Consider the following 16274-nt stretch of genomic DNA (forward strand, 5'->3'; position numbering starts at 1 on the left):
CACCTTTGCTAAGTGAATCACTGCAGTTCTTAACATTAATCGCCAAGGTCGTTAAGTGAATCGGGCTTTCCCGTGGACTTTTCTTTTCAGAAGGGTGCAGAAGAGGATAACATGACTCTGGGACGCTGCAAATGGTCATAAATGGGAGTTAGTTGTCAAGCATCTGAATGTAAAATCACAAGACCATGGGGATGCTGTGATGGTCCTCGGAGAAGGGCGGTCCTTGGAGAAGGGCAGCATACAAGTCTAATAAATGATGATGATGATGATGATGATGATGATGATGATGATGATGATAATAATAATAATAATAATAATAATAATAATAATAATAATAATAATAATGGTCATAAGTGTAAAAAGTGCTCACAAGTCACTTTTTTCCCCAGTGCTATTGCAACTTGGAATGTTTGTAAGTCAAGGACGACCTGTATTCCCCTGAGACCAAGCACCCTACTTTTCCAACCAGATTAACCTTTAGTTACATTTCATTAAGATCCTTGCCTACATTTTGAGCAGAACTTATTTCAGCCTTTAATGATAAGCACTGCTCTGTTTGGAGGGGAAGGTAAAGTACTGTAATACTACTGATTTCAATGGAGTTTGCTCCCAGGTATGGGGATACAGGCTTCCCTTCCCCTTACCAAAGAAGCACAAATAAGAGGATTTGATAAAATCCATTCTTTGTAAATTGAAGTCTTCTTATCCAGTCCGTAGAACAAATAGTCTTTGTAGTTGGAAAAGATAGTTGTGTTTAGGTGAAGAGTGATTGGATGCTGTAAAACATGTAGAGGAAACGTAGAGTAGCTGATGTTTTGTTCCACCACCTTTTGGACTTACATTCAAAAGCACCTTTTCTTCCTAATAATTTGCAATTTACTGTATGCTCTGAGATGTGACAATGAACACTAAAAGTACCAGATACAGTACTTAGTTTTGAAAAAGAAAACAAGAATGTGTGTATCTGAGGCTAGGTCAGTATTGCAATTACTGTGGATTGAATGATTCATCTACTTTACATTGATTTGATGAAATAATAATACATCTTGTGCTTCTATGTAAGGGGGGGGGGCATAAGTTCCTAAACAAGGAAAAATAAAGGCCTTTGAAAATAAAAATACTACTCTATGTGTAGAACTGTTTCTCAGCAATGCTTCTTTGAACATCTGAACCTTAGACAGGAATCTTGTAAACTCTGTACAGATATATAAAAAACCTCTTTCAGTTTATAAAGCTGGGGTGTCACTGATCATTGTTTTCACTAAAAGCACTCTCATCTAGTGAATTCTAATTTATTTGACAGTGCTCCACTTTGAGCACTGTTCTAAGCCCCTATTCCCAATGTGGGGCCCACAGGGGGGCAATTTGATTTTTAATAGGGGCAATTGGAACCTTGTTTAAACCAAGTTAATGTCCTTTTTAGGCTTCCTCCACATGAGTAGGGGTTCACTTTTTGAACAGTAAGACTTATATGTCACGGGTGTGTGTGTGTGTGTGAGGATTTTAGAGATGCTTAGGTGGGGCATGGGCAAATAAAGGTTGGGAACCACTGTTCTAAGTGATGGGGAAGTGGGGAAGAAGATGAGATATTTACTTTAGGCTTCTGTTTCCATAATTACTGCTAACTTCTTATGCCCATTGGGGTGTTCTTTTAATTTGAATAGAACTACCTTTCTAGTTCAGTGTTTGAAGAGGATACTTTAATATTTTGATTATGTTTTTGTGTGCAGTGACTGCATTTGCTGATGTGGTCATATAATACAATTTGCTGTCCAATATCCCCCTGTCAAAGTATTATAAGAGTAACTTTTAGCCTAGAACTGCATTTCTAAGAGTTTTTCCTAGTTGCTGAGTCCAAGTACAGTCTGTACACCAGCAGCAACCCAAAAATGATTGTTTCCATTGCTGAGTCCTATCCTGCCTCTGCTTCAAATCATGCAGTCATCTAACGTCTTTCCAAGGCAATAAGTGACAAAGCCTATACCAGTGATAGCAAACCTTTACTCCCTTCGGGTGCCGAAAGCACGTGTGCACACACTATTGTGCCTGTGCGAGTGCCCACACCCATAATTCAATGCCTGGGGAGGGCAAAAATGGTCTCCTCTTCCCTCCCAGAGGCCCTAGGGAGGCCAGAAACAGCCCATTGCCTGACTTCTGGTGGGCCTGGTATGCGCGTTTTGTACACTCCCCAGGCTCCAGAGGCCTTCCCTATCTCCCCAGAAGCCCCCCGGAATCTGCAAATGCCCTCCCAGAGCCTTCACGTTAGCTGAAATTCAGCTGGCCGGTGCGCACATGTGAGCTGGAGCTAAGCTAGGGTAACGGCTCACGTGCTGGCAGATATGGCTCCGTGTGCTACCTGTGGTACCCATGCCATAGTTTTGCTATCACTGGCCTTTACCTTAAAGTTTCCCTAGAACCTTGACAGAATACCAAGAAGCTACTATTTATACAGCTGAAGAGCTTACTCATGGGTTGGGAATGGGATGTAGGCATCCTCATAGAGATAGGGCATAAAAAATATTACCAGTCGTGTTTCTGGCATTACTAGATGAAAGTGAAGAAAAGTCCTAAGTGAAAGATTATATTTAAATCCTGATCCTTTGGGATTTATGTTTGTTTTATATATTTTTTGAAAAATGAAAACACTGAGATACATGAACCGTAAATGTAATCCCTGTCTAGGGAGACCCTCAATCATCAAAGCCATCGTTGTCCCAAAGTTGTTTTTTCCCAAAAGGCAATTGGACTTTCTTGGAGTATTCTTTAATACTAGATAAAATCAAAATTTTATCAACTCCCAATAACTGGGCTCTGTCCAAACATACATTGATACCAGAAATAAGTACTAAATTCACACATATTAAGTTGTGATTCACAGTATCAAGCAAAATTAGTCTGGCTTATCTAGCACTAAGCCATAAACAGTTGGTTGATAAATCAAAATTCTAGATTCAGGCAACCCACTGAACTACTATGTAGCTGGTCTTTTATTAAGTGTTGAATTTATGTTTTACTGACAAAGAAATAAAAGGAGACTAGTGTAGATCTATTTGAAGCTATTTAACTGTCATCATTTAGCCCAGTACTTCTCAATCATTTTCTATGCTCCCCCCCTCCCCCGCTTTAGGAAGAAGTAAACATTTTGCTTGGCCCCAACTCTCCGCCGGGATGATTGTTTGCAATTTTTGACACACTTTCATTGAAAAAAACTCAAGTGGCTTATTAGCGTGATTGGGGTGTAATGTGTTTAAGTGACACCTTAATTTATTTGGCTTCATGTTGTCTGCTGCCAACATTTTTAGACAAAGTAACCATACTGGTCATTCCTCGTCTCCCACCATAGTAATAGTGAAGCCAAGAGCTACATAGGTTTTGTCATATTTCCTTGTCTTAGCTTTTGGGAGACTTACGTTTGTCTCATTGTCTCTCTCCTCCTTTCTTTTCATCCCTGTTAAATATTTTTCCATGGTGTCTCTTAAGGATTTGTTATCTGCACTTAATATCTCCTGCTCTGTGCTGTGTGCTATTGTTTGGTGCAAAAAAACCCTACTCCCTGCGGCAAAAAAAGCAGGTACCCCTAAGCATTACTCTAGCCCCACACCCAGGGGGCCCACCCCACTTTTTTGAGAAGCACTGAGTTAGCCCTACACTTCTGGGATTCAAACCCGCGCTACTTACATACTAGGTAGATGTATTAACCTCTAAGCCATGAGCTCTCCTCCCTTTGTCAGCTATACCAGATGAAGTGGTTTTTTTGGATAGGGCAACTTGGTCTACCCAATTATGGGATGGAACATACTGCTTCCATTTTATTTTTATCTTTTATTAAGTATTATTATATCTTTATTCTGGTAACATACCAACAGTAGTAAATGTATCAAGGAATTAAGCTCAATCCACCAAAAAACCCTTTCCCCAGGTTGTTTTAAATTAGCCTATCACCACCTGTCATATTGCCAATCTTTAATGTTCATCTCATAAACAGAGCAGAACACTGAGCCAAAATATTCTGCTGCCTAAGATATAGGAAAGCATGGTTCCCATTTAGATAATCTAAAAGATCTGGAGGGTAACTCTTGGGTGGTGATCAAACCCCCCCCCCCAACCTTTATGCCTGGATAAATAGTAAGTACACTAATAGTAACCCACCCCACACCCACCCCGATTGAGAAATAGTAGCTAGCTACATTTATGTGGCAATCTTACTGAGTCTACTGATGAGATGATTTGTCACAGATCCAGTTGGTTTATTTATGTGAAGTGGCGTCAAAGGAAGGGATCAGCTTTTTCCTCCAGAAGCAGAAAATGTCTGGCCCTGCTCTTGTTTCTGGTAGAAATATAATTATAAAATAAGTAATTAACCAGTGGCTTCACTGGTAGTTCAGAGGTGCTCTGAGATGAGCTGTCCAATCAATTTCACTGGTCATGTTGGAATGTCTTTGCTTCTTTCTCAATCCCAATGCAAGTTGAAAAGCTTGCATGCTCTTTGGGACCTTTTGGCTTGTTCTAACAAAGGCATGCCTAAGTTTTTTGTTTTTGTTTTTTTTTAAAGAATTCGGTAGGTTTTGTTGTTTCATTACAGGATAACATTTTTGCTTTTTCATTTTTATTTTGTTTAATATTGGCAGCCAGATTAACTGAGGTAATATGATCAACATTTTCTTCCTAACTTTTGACATGATACCTTTAAACATAGGGACCCCATAGTGATTATTGTAAAAACACTGTATTATGAAAAGGTTTAAAACAAGCCAAAAAGCACCAACCCTTTGGTAAATGCTATAAAAACCAGCATTCCCATTATGAGGATATGGGGCCACATCTATATATTGTATATCGCCCAGACTCACATTTATATGAGATGGGCAGCATATAAACTAGCAAAATATGAATGTACTTTGTTTGGCATCAGAAATTGTGTTTCCAAATCAAAATAGCAGAATTCCTTACTATAGCGGTAGCTAAACTTTTTGGCACCGAGTGCTGAAACAGGAGCGAGCACTGGAGCACTGAAACATGGAAGAAAGCAGCTGGACACGGGCGCACGTGTGCTGTCACCAACTGCACTTCCGGGTTCCATCACGTGCATGCGCAAAGACCATTTTGTGCACATGCCCACACAGAGGGCTCTGCGTGCCACCTGTGGCACGCTTGCCATAGGTTCGTCATCATGGCCTTATTATTTGCATCAGGAAAATGGAAAAAGAGAAGTGTGTAAATGGCCACATAAGTTAGCCAAACCTTCAAAGACCTTTAAAAAAATCATTGAAATCCATAGAACTATAGAAAACAATAGCTGGAAATTTCTGCCTCCATCCAGTAGTGAGGTGAGATCATGTTGGTTGCTATAGCATTTGGCCTCCTAAACATTGAGTACAGTACTGTAGTTTGTCTCCTGTCTATTAAATAGCTAACTGCTTCTGCTCTATTCTGATTGTTTCTTGTTATATTTATCAAACTAGTTTTACTGCTGACTAACAAGAACTTCTGGCAGCATGACTACAATATATGTAAAAAAATTAGAAATATGAGTATCTGATGATCTCAAATGTTATATAATTAAATAAGTGTTTATTTATAGTTATATGAAAATCCTTGTTTCATTTTACTGAAACATTTATTTGAAATGGCTTACAAAGCATCACAGTGCATTATTGAATTATTTAAAATACAACTGTATAATAAACCTATGGAGAGCATTATTGCGGTATAATATATCACTGTAAAATCAATTAAGGCTTTATTCCTCTTTGGGGTGAATCTCAATTACTATATTCAAGATTATAAATCAGTAATGGATTCTACCCTATTCTGAACAGTATTAAATACAATGGGTTTCTGTTTTCAGTAGATTTTCATTGGTTTACATTGTAAAATTATGTATACAGGTAGTTCTCTACATGTAACACTTTGTATCGCGACAGTTCGAAGTTACAACGGCATTGAAAAAAATGACTTATGACCATTTTTTACATGAGCGTTGCAACATCCCCATGATCATTTGTTCAAAATTGAGATCTTTGGCAACTCTTTCATGTTTATGATGACTGCAGTGTCCCAAGATCATATAACCAACTTTCTGATAAGCAAAGTCAATGAAAAAGTCAATAAAGTCAATAAAAAATTAATGTAACAACTCCTTTTATCTTTAAATACGAAAATGTAAGTAGTAACTGTTAAAAGAAAGAAATAGAGCTGGCCCAATAAAGTTTTTTAGTAAAATTTTAAAAAATGATATATTTGGTAACTAATTTAAATACAATTGACATTAATAGTCTTCCTTTAATAATGGAGGCAACCTGCTAGCATAAAACTGAAGATCTCAATAGTGTATATTTTAAAATATACCATAAAACTTTTTCTTTCTTTCCTTCTTCCTTCCTTCCTTCCTTCCTTCCTTCCTTCCTTCCTTCCTTCCTTCTTTCTTTTCTTTTCTTTGTTTAATTTCTTTTCTTTTTATTCTTGGTGACTGCTCATGGTCATAACCCTGCAATTTTGGGGGGAAGATTCCAGAAGCGGTTTGCCCTTTCCTCTTTCTAGGGCTAAAAGAGAGCAACTGGCCCAAAGAAACCCAGTTGGCTGATGTTTAAGACAGGACTAGAACTTACAGCTTTCTGGTTTCTAGCCTGAAGCCTTAACCACTACACCATACTTAATCAAGCTATAAAGTATACATGAACATATTGTAAAATGATCCAACAAATGTAAAATAATTTGTACCATAACAGCTCTGAGCAAATCCCATGAAACAATTTTCCAGGGCCTAATAGTAAAAGGAATCTAATAGAATTCCACAAAATCTTAGTTGTTTCGATATTAACTTCTCCTGGAACCCTCATCCTGTATTAGCATAGACCTGAGGTACATAAAAGCCATTTGCAAACACAAAGAATCTTTTTCTGGAAATTTCATGTGTGGGAAGTGCTTATTTGGAGCTATCTCGTGATGTGCACTTGTGATTTAATGTTGTTCAAACAGTATTTCATTTACATTAGAATTCCTTTTGGGTTTTAGTCCTGTAAAGTGTCCGAGTTCTGTGTAATAAATTTAATCCTACTTGCAGCTTGTTTATATAGTTATAGGACTGCTAACACTGCAATTTTACATGTTATCTAATAATTTTGATTTGAACTGAGCTTTAGTTGCATGAAATAGAATATACTAGGAACTTATGGTATGTAAATAATTGCTAAAGCATTCTCACTTTGTTTACTATCTTTGAAAAATCCTGGGAAATATGTGAAATCTTCACAACCACAAAAGAAGGGGAGGAAATGCAGGAAAATTAAGTCTTAAAATGTACTGATGAATAAATGCTAGCATAAATTTATCAAAAATAAATAGTGCTATATTAAAATATTTTTAAAATGTATTTATGGATTATGGTAATTCTGTAACGTAATTTATTTAGTGAAAGGTGAAACCTGTGTTACATTTTGGACAACAAATTTATGATTAATGGCTGGATCAGCTTTTATGTGAGTTTTTATGGTTAACAATAGCTTTTCTGCTATATTAAGAAAGAGTTGCCTGATGGACTAATTTTAGAGTTAAAATTTCTTTAGGATTTTGTGTAAAGCCACTTCCTCAAAATCAGATTGATTATTTATTTATTTATTTATTTATTTATTTATTCAATTTTTAGGTCACATTTCTCTTGAGACTTAGGGCAGCTTACAATATATTAATACATAGCAATGGAAGAAATAAAAATTGAGTAAAACAATACTATAAAACATCACTATTAAAAAACCCTTAACTTAAAACATGTCACAGACAGGCCACCTCATACAACTCTGTCATATCTCCAACAGTTAGACAATAATAAAATTCAGCAGCCCTATGCCTGCCGGCATAGATGTGTTTTTAAGTCTTCTGGAAGGCCGGGAGAGGGGGCATTGTACGGATCTCCGGGGGGGGGAGTTAATTCCAGAGGGCAGGTGCAACCAAAGAGAAGGCCCTTCCCCTAGGACCCGCCAGCTAGCATTGTTTGGCTCATGGAACCTGGAGAAAGCTGACCCTGTGGGCCCTAACCGGTTGATGGGATACATGAGGCAAGAGACGTTCATATGTTCAATGAAGGTTTTTTACCCCCTGAAAATACAAGTCCACTGGAAAGGAGCAGTACCGGTTTCTACATCTTGCAGTGGAGTTTTAAAATTTGATATAATGGTGCTTGATAGCATGTCGAAAAGCTTTTCATTTTCTTGATTTTGACTCACTTCTGCATAGATGTTGGGAGAGAGCTTCAGTTTAGCAGACCTTATGTTGGTGGACATATGACAAACCATTGTTTACTAAGCCTCAGTAGGCTGGGTTGCATATATAATGCTATGCCTTAAATAATGGGTTATAAAATAACAGCAACCAGATTGAGATATAAACCAATGAAATCTCCTTATATAACAGTACATGATTTATTTGTATGGTCCTAGTTTCACCAGGGTTTGGATAAAAGTTCTTCTTTTTCTGATCTCATGGTGTTGTTTTATCTTTTATCCTGAACATGTATAAGATGAACTTGGCTCATCAGCATGGTTTAATAATATATAAACAAGGGCTTGTGAGAATTTTTGTTGTTTTCATTTTGCACTTGAGACAGCAAAGCCAGGGGAGTGGCCAATACCTGGCAGACTATTGTGGAATATTTTTGGCTTGCCAGATTGCAAATTATGTTGGCTTAGTTCGAATCAATATACATAACCATATTTTTAGTAATTCTGTCCTGTACCTTTGCTATATTAGTGACCCATTTTTATTGAAATTTGATGAACCATTCACAGTTTTTTGGAAGACCACTTCCAAATTTTGCATAATTGTTTCAGTCTGCTTTCTGGATTGTATTGCTCCCCTGTATCATTAGAAGATCTCATTTTAACTATATTGCTTAGATTAATTGTGTTCCAGGCATATTGAATACATATTTTTAGAATGATTTTTTCTATAATTACTTTCACAGTAAAAATATCCTTTTAGATATATTCTTCCCAGATCCTGAGGCCAGGAAGGAAAGACTTGTTCAAACAACTGAAAGCCATTTGTAAAGGCTAGGATCTATTAAAACATAGGACAGTTTTAACATGCCCACGTCAAGCAACTTATACTGGCAAAAAGAGTTTTTGAAAGATGGCCAGAGAGTAATACTGGATAAGTTGAGAATTCAGTAGGTGAACCATTTATTCATGTTTAACATCTGGAGTTGAAATTTCAAAGAGCAGGGTAGGCATTGGATCGTGCAGAACGCGGCCGTGAGAGTCATCGTGGGGCTTCCCAGATTCGCCCACATATCTACAACACTCCGTGGGCTGCATTGGCTGCCAATCAGTTTCCGGTCACAATTCAAAGTATTGGTTATGACCTTTAAAGCCCTACATGGCATTGGACCGAGTACCTCTGGAACCGCCTGCTACCGCACGAATCCCAGTGATCGATAAGGTCCCACAGAGTTGGCCTTCTCCAGGTCCTGTCAACTAAACAATGTCGTCTGGCGGGCCCCAGGGGAAGAGCCTTCTCTGTGGCGGCCCCGGCCCTCTGGAATCAACTCCCCCAGGAGATTAGAACTCCTCCCACCCTCCTTATCTTCCGTAAACTACTCAAGACCCACCTATACCACCAGGCATGGGGGATTTGAGACATCTTTCCTCCAGGCTCCTTATAATTTATGTTTGGTATGTATGTGTTGTCTGGTTTTAATATGATAGGGTTTTAGTTATTTCTTTTAATATTAGATTTGTGCCACTATAATATTGTTTTTTATCATTGTTGTGAGCCGCTCCGAGTCTTTATTATTATTATTATTATTATTATTATTATTATTATTATTATTACTGAGAGTAGTTATACTGTTATATTTTTACATATTTTTTTCGTTCTCTTCAACACAGCGGAATTGACTGGTGATTCAATCAAGACATTTTAAAAAATGCAATAATCTAGATTTAAGATAAGGCAGCAATCCAAAGAAGCAAGATGCACATATGGCTGAAATTCTTTTGGTGTTAGCACACATAGAAGCCAAATTTTCAGTTTTTTATATTCAGCATTTTTTAGGACACTGATTCTTAAAGTATGGTCCTATGACTTTAGAGATCTCCCAAGACTCTCTCGGTATTCCTCAAAATCAAAATTATTTTGCAATCAATGTTGAGAAACAATGCAATATTAAAAGCTTATCAAGCAATAGTGAGAAATGGTAGCAGCATTAGTTTTAACTTACAATATGAAAAATATAATGCATAAGCTCTTTGGATTTCTCCCTAATTTTTAACAATAGACAGTAGTCTTGAGAGAAAAACATTTAAGAAACACTAATTTAGATATCATTATTCCACGTTCACAGAAGAAGCACCTTAGATTTTCAAAAACTCTTTAAAAATTATTGTAAGATATTGAGAAATAAAAATATATTTAAAACATGCTCTGTGTTTTTAAGGGATGGATAAACAAGTCTTAAAGTAAAATATAGTAAAAGGAAAAAATAATAGTAATGAGCATTTGGTAGCAGCACAGATGTGGATACCATTTTCAAAAACAGCAGCAGAAATGATATCAGTGAAATATCATTCTTCCTCAGATTCTCAAGAAAAGGAAAGGAAAAAGAACCTTATTCTTGTTGGATATATGGCCCTCTTATATTAATGTATGCCATAGTCTCTCTTAATTTATCTTGGAGCATCATCATGCAGCTGTCACAAGATTGATGGTATTTTATTTTGTATATGTGATTGGAGTGAAAAATAATTTTAAAAAACCCGTTGCCAGCATGCAGCTGTCCAATCTATACATCAAGAGTCCTTTAGTCTGGCAAGATTCCTGTTTGTGGGCAAGCCGCAATAAAGAAACTCATTTGAGAAAATGACCCTGTCATTCTTGGTTCCTTAAGCCTGACGGACACTATGGATTTTGGTCTTACCTTAGACCAGTGGTTCCCAACACGGGGGCCATGCTCCACAGGGGGGCAATTTGATTTTTAATGGGGGAATTGGAACCTTGCTTAAGCCAAATTAATGGCCTTTTAGACTTCCTCCGCATGAGTAGGAATTCACTTTTTGAATAGTAAGAATTATAATGGGTGTGCGTGTGTGTGTCAGGATTTTAGACATGCTTAGGTTGGGTAGGGTCAAAAAAGTTTGGGAACCACTGCCTTAGACGCTGTGTAACTTTGGGCCAGTTATTCTCTCTCACCCTTAATAAGAAGGAATGTGTCCAGGCAGTCGCCAGGCGTCATAATTGATTTGAAGACACACATTTCCTTTTTTTCTCTTCTATTATAATCTGGTCCCAAACAAAATATTAGAAACAAAATATTAAAATTATATACGAATTAATGGCTGGAATATTTATGTGGAATATTGTGGACAATAGCATTGTGAATTAAAGAAATATACTTAATATTTTACAATATTTGAGAGGGGAAACACTAAATAAGCTTTACTTCATCATAAAGAGCATGATTTAAGCTAATAGTTGCCAGTATTTTATTTTTGTTTGAGTTTAAATGTAATTTTCTGGGTGAAGAGGCTAGACAACTTTAATATGCCAAATTCAATAAAATTTAGTTCTCATGAGACTACAAAACTGCTTAAGATAATACCAGTTGCTTACTCAGATATGACTCATGGAAATACTTTGTTTTTCCAAATGACCTAACAATCAGGTAAAATTCTCCTTGATGTCTCTTTTCTTTTCTTGTAGTTCAATTTTATTAAATTGCTGTCTTCAGGAACATGGAGCCAATTTCAACTGCTAATATTTTCTAGCTAGCCTGGCTGGTACTAGGACTTCTGGGAATTAATTTCTTTGGAAGGCATAAAAGGACTGAATAAGTCACAACTGAGCCAAATGTTACATTAGAAAGATAAATCACTGAGAGATTTTAAGATGTCATGTAAGAGGAAGAGGGGCTTTATACTTTTCCTGTTTATTCAATTCAATTCAATTTATTAGATTTGTATATCGCCCCTCTCTGAAGACTCGACGGGCCCCGGAGAAGGCCAACTCTGTGGGACCTTATCGGCTGCTGGGATTCGTGCGGTAGAAGGTGGTTCCGGAGGTATTCAGTGTTCCCTCAATTTTTGCAGGGGATGCATTCCGAGACCACCCATGAAGTCAAATTTCCGCGAAGTAGAGATGCGGAAGTAAATACACTATTTTTGGCTATGAACAGTATCATAAGCCTTCCCTTAACTTTAAACCCCTAAATTACAATTTCCCATTCCCTTAGCAACCATTTAGATTATTACTCACCATGTTTATTAAAGTTTATTTATTTAAAGGCGGATGAAAGTTTGGCGATGACATATGACGTCATCGGGCGGGAAAAACCATGGTATAGGGGAAAAACTGCGAAGTATTTTTTAATTAATATTTTTGAAAAATAGACTTTTCGCGAAGTTCGAACCTGCGAAAATCGAGGGAATACTGTACTTACATCTCAACATTTAGCATGAGGTCAATACACAAAGCAGTTAGTTACACAAACCTCCTAGATCCTTACTTACTATGTGTTGTGGTTGGCTCTGGCCCAGCTTCTGCCCCAGGGAATGTGGAGGTGGATGCAGGGGAAACTTCAACAGGTCACAGGCCTGTGTTATTGCCGACAGAGTTAGTTCAGAGTTTAGTTTCCTCGGACGAAGAAGAAGGTGGGAGTGACTCGGCAGAGGGGGGCTTGACACACAGCCCAGACAGTCATTCCATTGATTCAGATGAAGACATTTTGGACCCACGCAAGCGCAGAATTATGCATAGAAGAGACCAAGTAAGGACATATTACAGGAGATAAGAGCGGCCACCTGTGTTTGGGTGGGGCTCCAGTCATTAGGGCTGCTGCTATAAATAGCAGCGTGTGGGTTTGGCCGTTGTGGAAGAATATCTGTTGCAGTTCCTCAGGAATCCTTTGTTGCTGGTTTCTGGACTTTGTTCATTTTTCACGCCTTTGAACGTGTGTGTGTGTGTCTCTCGCTTCGTTGGAAGAAGAAGGGGTGTGAAGTTTCTTCACAGCTGCTAGCTAAGTACTTAATGACTGCTTAAGGTTAATTGTACAGACAACCTGGTTGTTTTGGGACGAGTGCCCTTTGCAATACAAAAAGAGTGCTTAGTTTATTTTGAATTTTGGGATAAAGAACATTGTTTTGAATTTTCAAACGTGTGTGTGTCTGAAATTTGTACCCTTGAATTTTCGGGAGGCTCCTACTAGAGAGCCCGGCAGAACACTATGGTATCAAGGTCAGCTGCACTCATTAGGTATTCTAGCATTCCAGTTTAAAGGGTGTAAACTACATGTTTGTTTTTGTCTTTTGTTTTTTTAATTTGCATGTTGCATCAGAAATGCTTGACAAGTATTCTTTGTCATATGCATTGGGGATTTAAAACCATACAGTTCTTTTCTGGTTTTCTTTTAGGGGAGGGGGCGATGTATTTCACAGTTTGGGGAAGGCAAAGTATAAATGGTGAGCTTATGTTTTCCAACAACTACTAATTCCTGCTTCTTGATATCATATTTATGGTGGCATAGAAAGTCTTTTGGGATAAAAATGCTGTTCTGGTATTCCAAAATTCTCAGGAAAGAATTGAAGTATAAAAAGAAAAGCAGAAGGCTAAAAAGTGATTGGAGCCTCCTTTTCTGGCCCTGAAGGTCACAATCAAATAAGTATCACAAGTCTTTCCACAAGAAAATCAAGGAAAATAGTGGTATGTAATTTATTTGGGCATCTAGTTCAAGGGCCTTCAAAGTTGGCAACTTTAAGGCTTGTGGACTTCAATTCCCAGAATTCTCCAGCCAGCTATAGAGTTGAAGTCCACAAGTCTTAAAGTTGCCAACTTTGAAAACCTCTGATCTAATTTAATAGTGGTCATGCAGCAAAACAAGATACAGTGATCCCTCGAGTTTCGCGATCTCGATCTTCGCGAAACGCTATATCGCGATTTTTCCACCGATGACGTCACTCTCTTCCTTTCTCATCTTTCTTTCTCTCTCTCTTTCTCTATCTTGCTTCTTCCTCTCTCACACTCTCTTCCTCCCTCTCTCATCTCTTTCTTTCCTTCTCTCTCTTTCTCTATCTCTCCCCCTCTTGCTGGCGGGCGGCGGGCGGGCGAGCGGGGGCATCAGCAAGGAGCCGGGGTTTCCCCTTTGCGTGGGCGGCTGGGAAACTCCGATCTTCGTCTGCTCGCTGCTGCTGCGCCGAGCAGATCAGCTGCTGGGCGGCCAAAGGAACCTTCCCTGGGTCTTCCCCCTCTTGCTGGCAGGCGGGCGAGCGGCGGGCATCAGCGAGGAGCCGGGGTTTCCCCTTTGCGTGGGCGGCCAGGAAGACCCAGGGAAGGTTCCTTCGGCCGCCCAGCAGCTGATCTGCTCGGTAGCGCAGCAGCAGCGAGGAGCCGAATCGGGGTTTCCCCGCACGCAAAGGGGAAACCCCGATTGGGCTCCTCGCTGCTGCTGCGCTACCGAGCAGATCAGCTGCTGGGCGGCCGAAGGAACCTTCCCTGGGTCTTCCCGGCCGCCCACGCAAAGGGGAAACCCCGGCTCCTCGCTGATGCCCGCCGCTCGCCCGCCCGCCAGCAAGAGGGGGAGGACCCAGGGAAGGTTCCTTCGGCCGCCCAGCAGCTGATCTGCTCGGTAGCGCAGCAGCAGCGAGGAGCCCAATCGGGTTTCCCCTTTGCGTGGGCGGCGGGGAACGCAAACTCCACCATCTACGCATGCGTGGCCATAGAAAAAAAGGGCGCACATGTGCAGATGGTGTTTTTACTTCCGCAACCCTACATCACGAAAAATCGATTATCGCGAGGGGTCTTGGAACGGAACCCTCGCGATAATAGAGGGATCACTGTACTTAATAAATCTCTATTGGGCTGGGTTTTCAGATGCAGCTGGTGAATTACAATGACGTACTAGAACTAGATCAACTGGAGGCGAAGTCATGCAGGCAGCAGATCTGCTTGAATGGAGGAAAATAGGCAGTCAGAAATGCTAAGTCGTTCTTTATTTCCTCTTATAAAATAGCCTTTAGTATTTTCATCACGTTTGCTTTCTTCCTCTTTTTATTGTTAATATTGCATTTACACGAGGTAGCTACCAGGTCATACGTCAGATTAGCCTTCTTCAAGTTAGTTCAGATTTCTCACTCACTATTTCTCCCTGCAGGATGTTTCTCCTTGTGGGTGCTCCAAAGGCCAACACTACTCAGCCTGGGATTGTAGAAGGAGGCCAGGTGCTCAAGTGTAACTGGAATTCCAATCAAAACTGTCAGCCAATCATATTTGATGCTAGAGGTACTTTTTAATCTTTTAAGATATGTTTTTATCCATTCAGATCTAACTAAATTGCAAAGATGAAAGCAATGTACCACTCGTTAAACACTTTAAACAAGATTCCTTGTTATTACCATTTTATGATATTGACATCAAATAATGGCACTTTCACTGGCTAGAGGCTTTTACAGTATGAGTCATTTTGAAACTGACGAACCTTATGGCATATTTTGTTTAAAAACAAACACATTAGATTTATTTATTTATTGGATTTGTATGCCACCCCTCTTCAAGGACTCTGTTGGGCGGCATCTTGACCAGGTCTGACCATTTGTGCATTCCTCTGATCTAGGGTGTTTTATGGCAGTCATTAAAGTATCCTGTAATCCCAGGAGAAATAAAGGGAATTTGTGTTATGTAAAGAAACAAGTTTAGGCCTGTGATAAAAAATTATACTGTATTTAAGCCAAGTTAAAAGAGATCTCCAAGCCCAACTACTTATTATAACCCATATGAATTGATGTTGCCTGTCTGCTTGGACTGAAGTTTCTGACAATAAATACATAACATGTATAAGCAATGTTCACTAATTGTGCCTTTAATATTTAAAGACATGTATAAGATGTTCACATTCCTTCTGCCTATATGGGAAATACCAATATAACCTAGTGCATTTAATTGCCACTATCTTATTTATGATAGATTATCCTTTGGTTTGCATTACAGTAATTTTCATGTGGTTTACAAAAATTAAATATGGATATTCAGAATAAAAAGAAAGAGTAATAAACAGAAACAGAGCTAAGACGAAATAACTGTGCTTACAATGTCCAAGAGGAGGAGGAAAGGGATTTAGCCTAATTTAAAAACGAAGGATACTAGTACTAGGTGTTCCCCCTGACTGTTCAAACTCAGTAATTGGAAGGACCGGTCAGATCACCACATCCAACACTTTGCTCAAGGCAGCAATCAGAAAAAAGATCCTTAAAAGAGGGCTGTGTAGGTTTTATTTGGATACAGCCAATTTATGG

General features: G+C 38.9%; 1 protein-coding gene across 2 annotated transcripts in view; it reads left to right on the forward strand.

The window, feature by feature from the left end:
* The window catches only part of ITGAV (integrin subunit alpha V), a 79467-nt gene that overhangs the window by 950 nt on the left and 62243 nt on the right, over window positions 1-16274 (forward strand). For both annotated transcript variants that reach the window (XM_070731901.1, XM_070731900.1), the window contains exon 2: window positions 15137-15264. In XM_070731901.1, coding sequence (XP_070588002.1) covers window positions 15137-15264 — 128 coding nt within the window. The remainder of the gene's footprint in view (window positions 1-15136; window positions 15265-16274) is intronic.

This window comes from Erythrolamprus reginae, chromosome 1 (genome assembly GCF_031021105.1).
Source record: "Erythrolamprus reginae isolate rEryReg1 chromosome 1, rEryReg1.hap1, whole genome shotgun sequence".
Taxonomy (NCBI): Eukaryota; Metazoa; Chordata; class Lepidosauria; order Squamata; family Dipsadidae; genus Erythrolamprus; species Erythrolamprus reginae.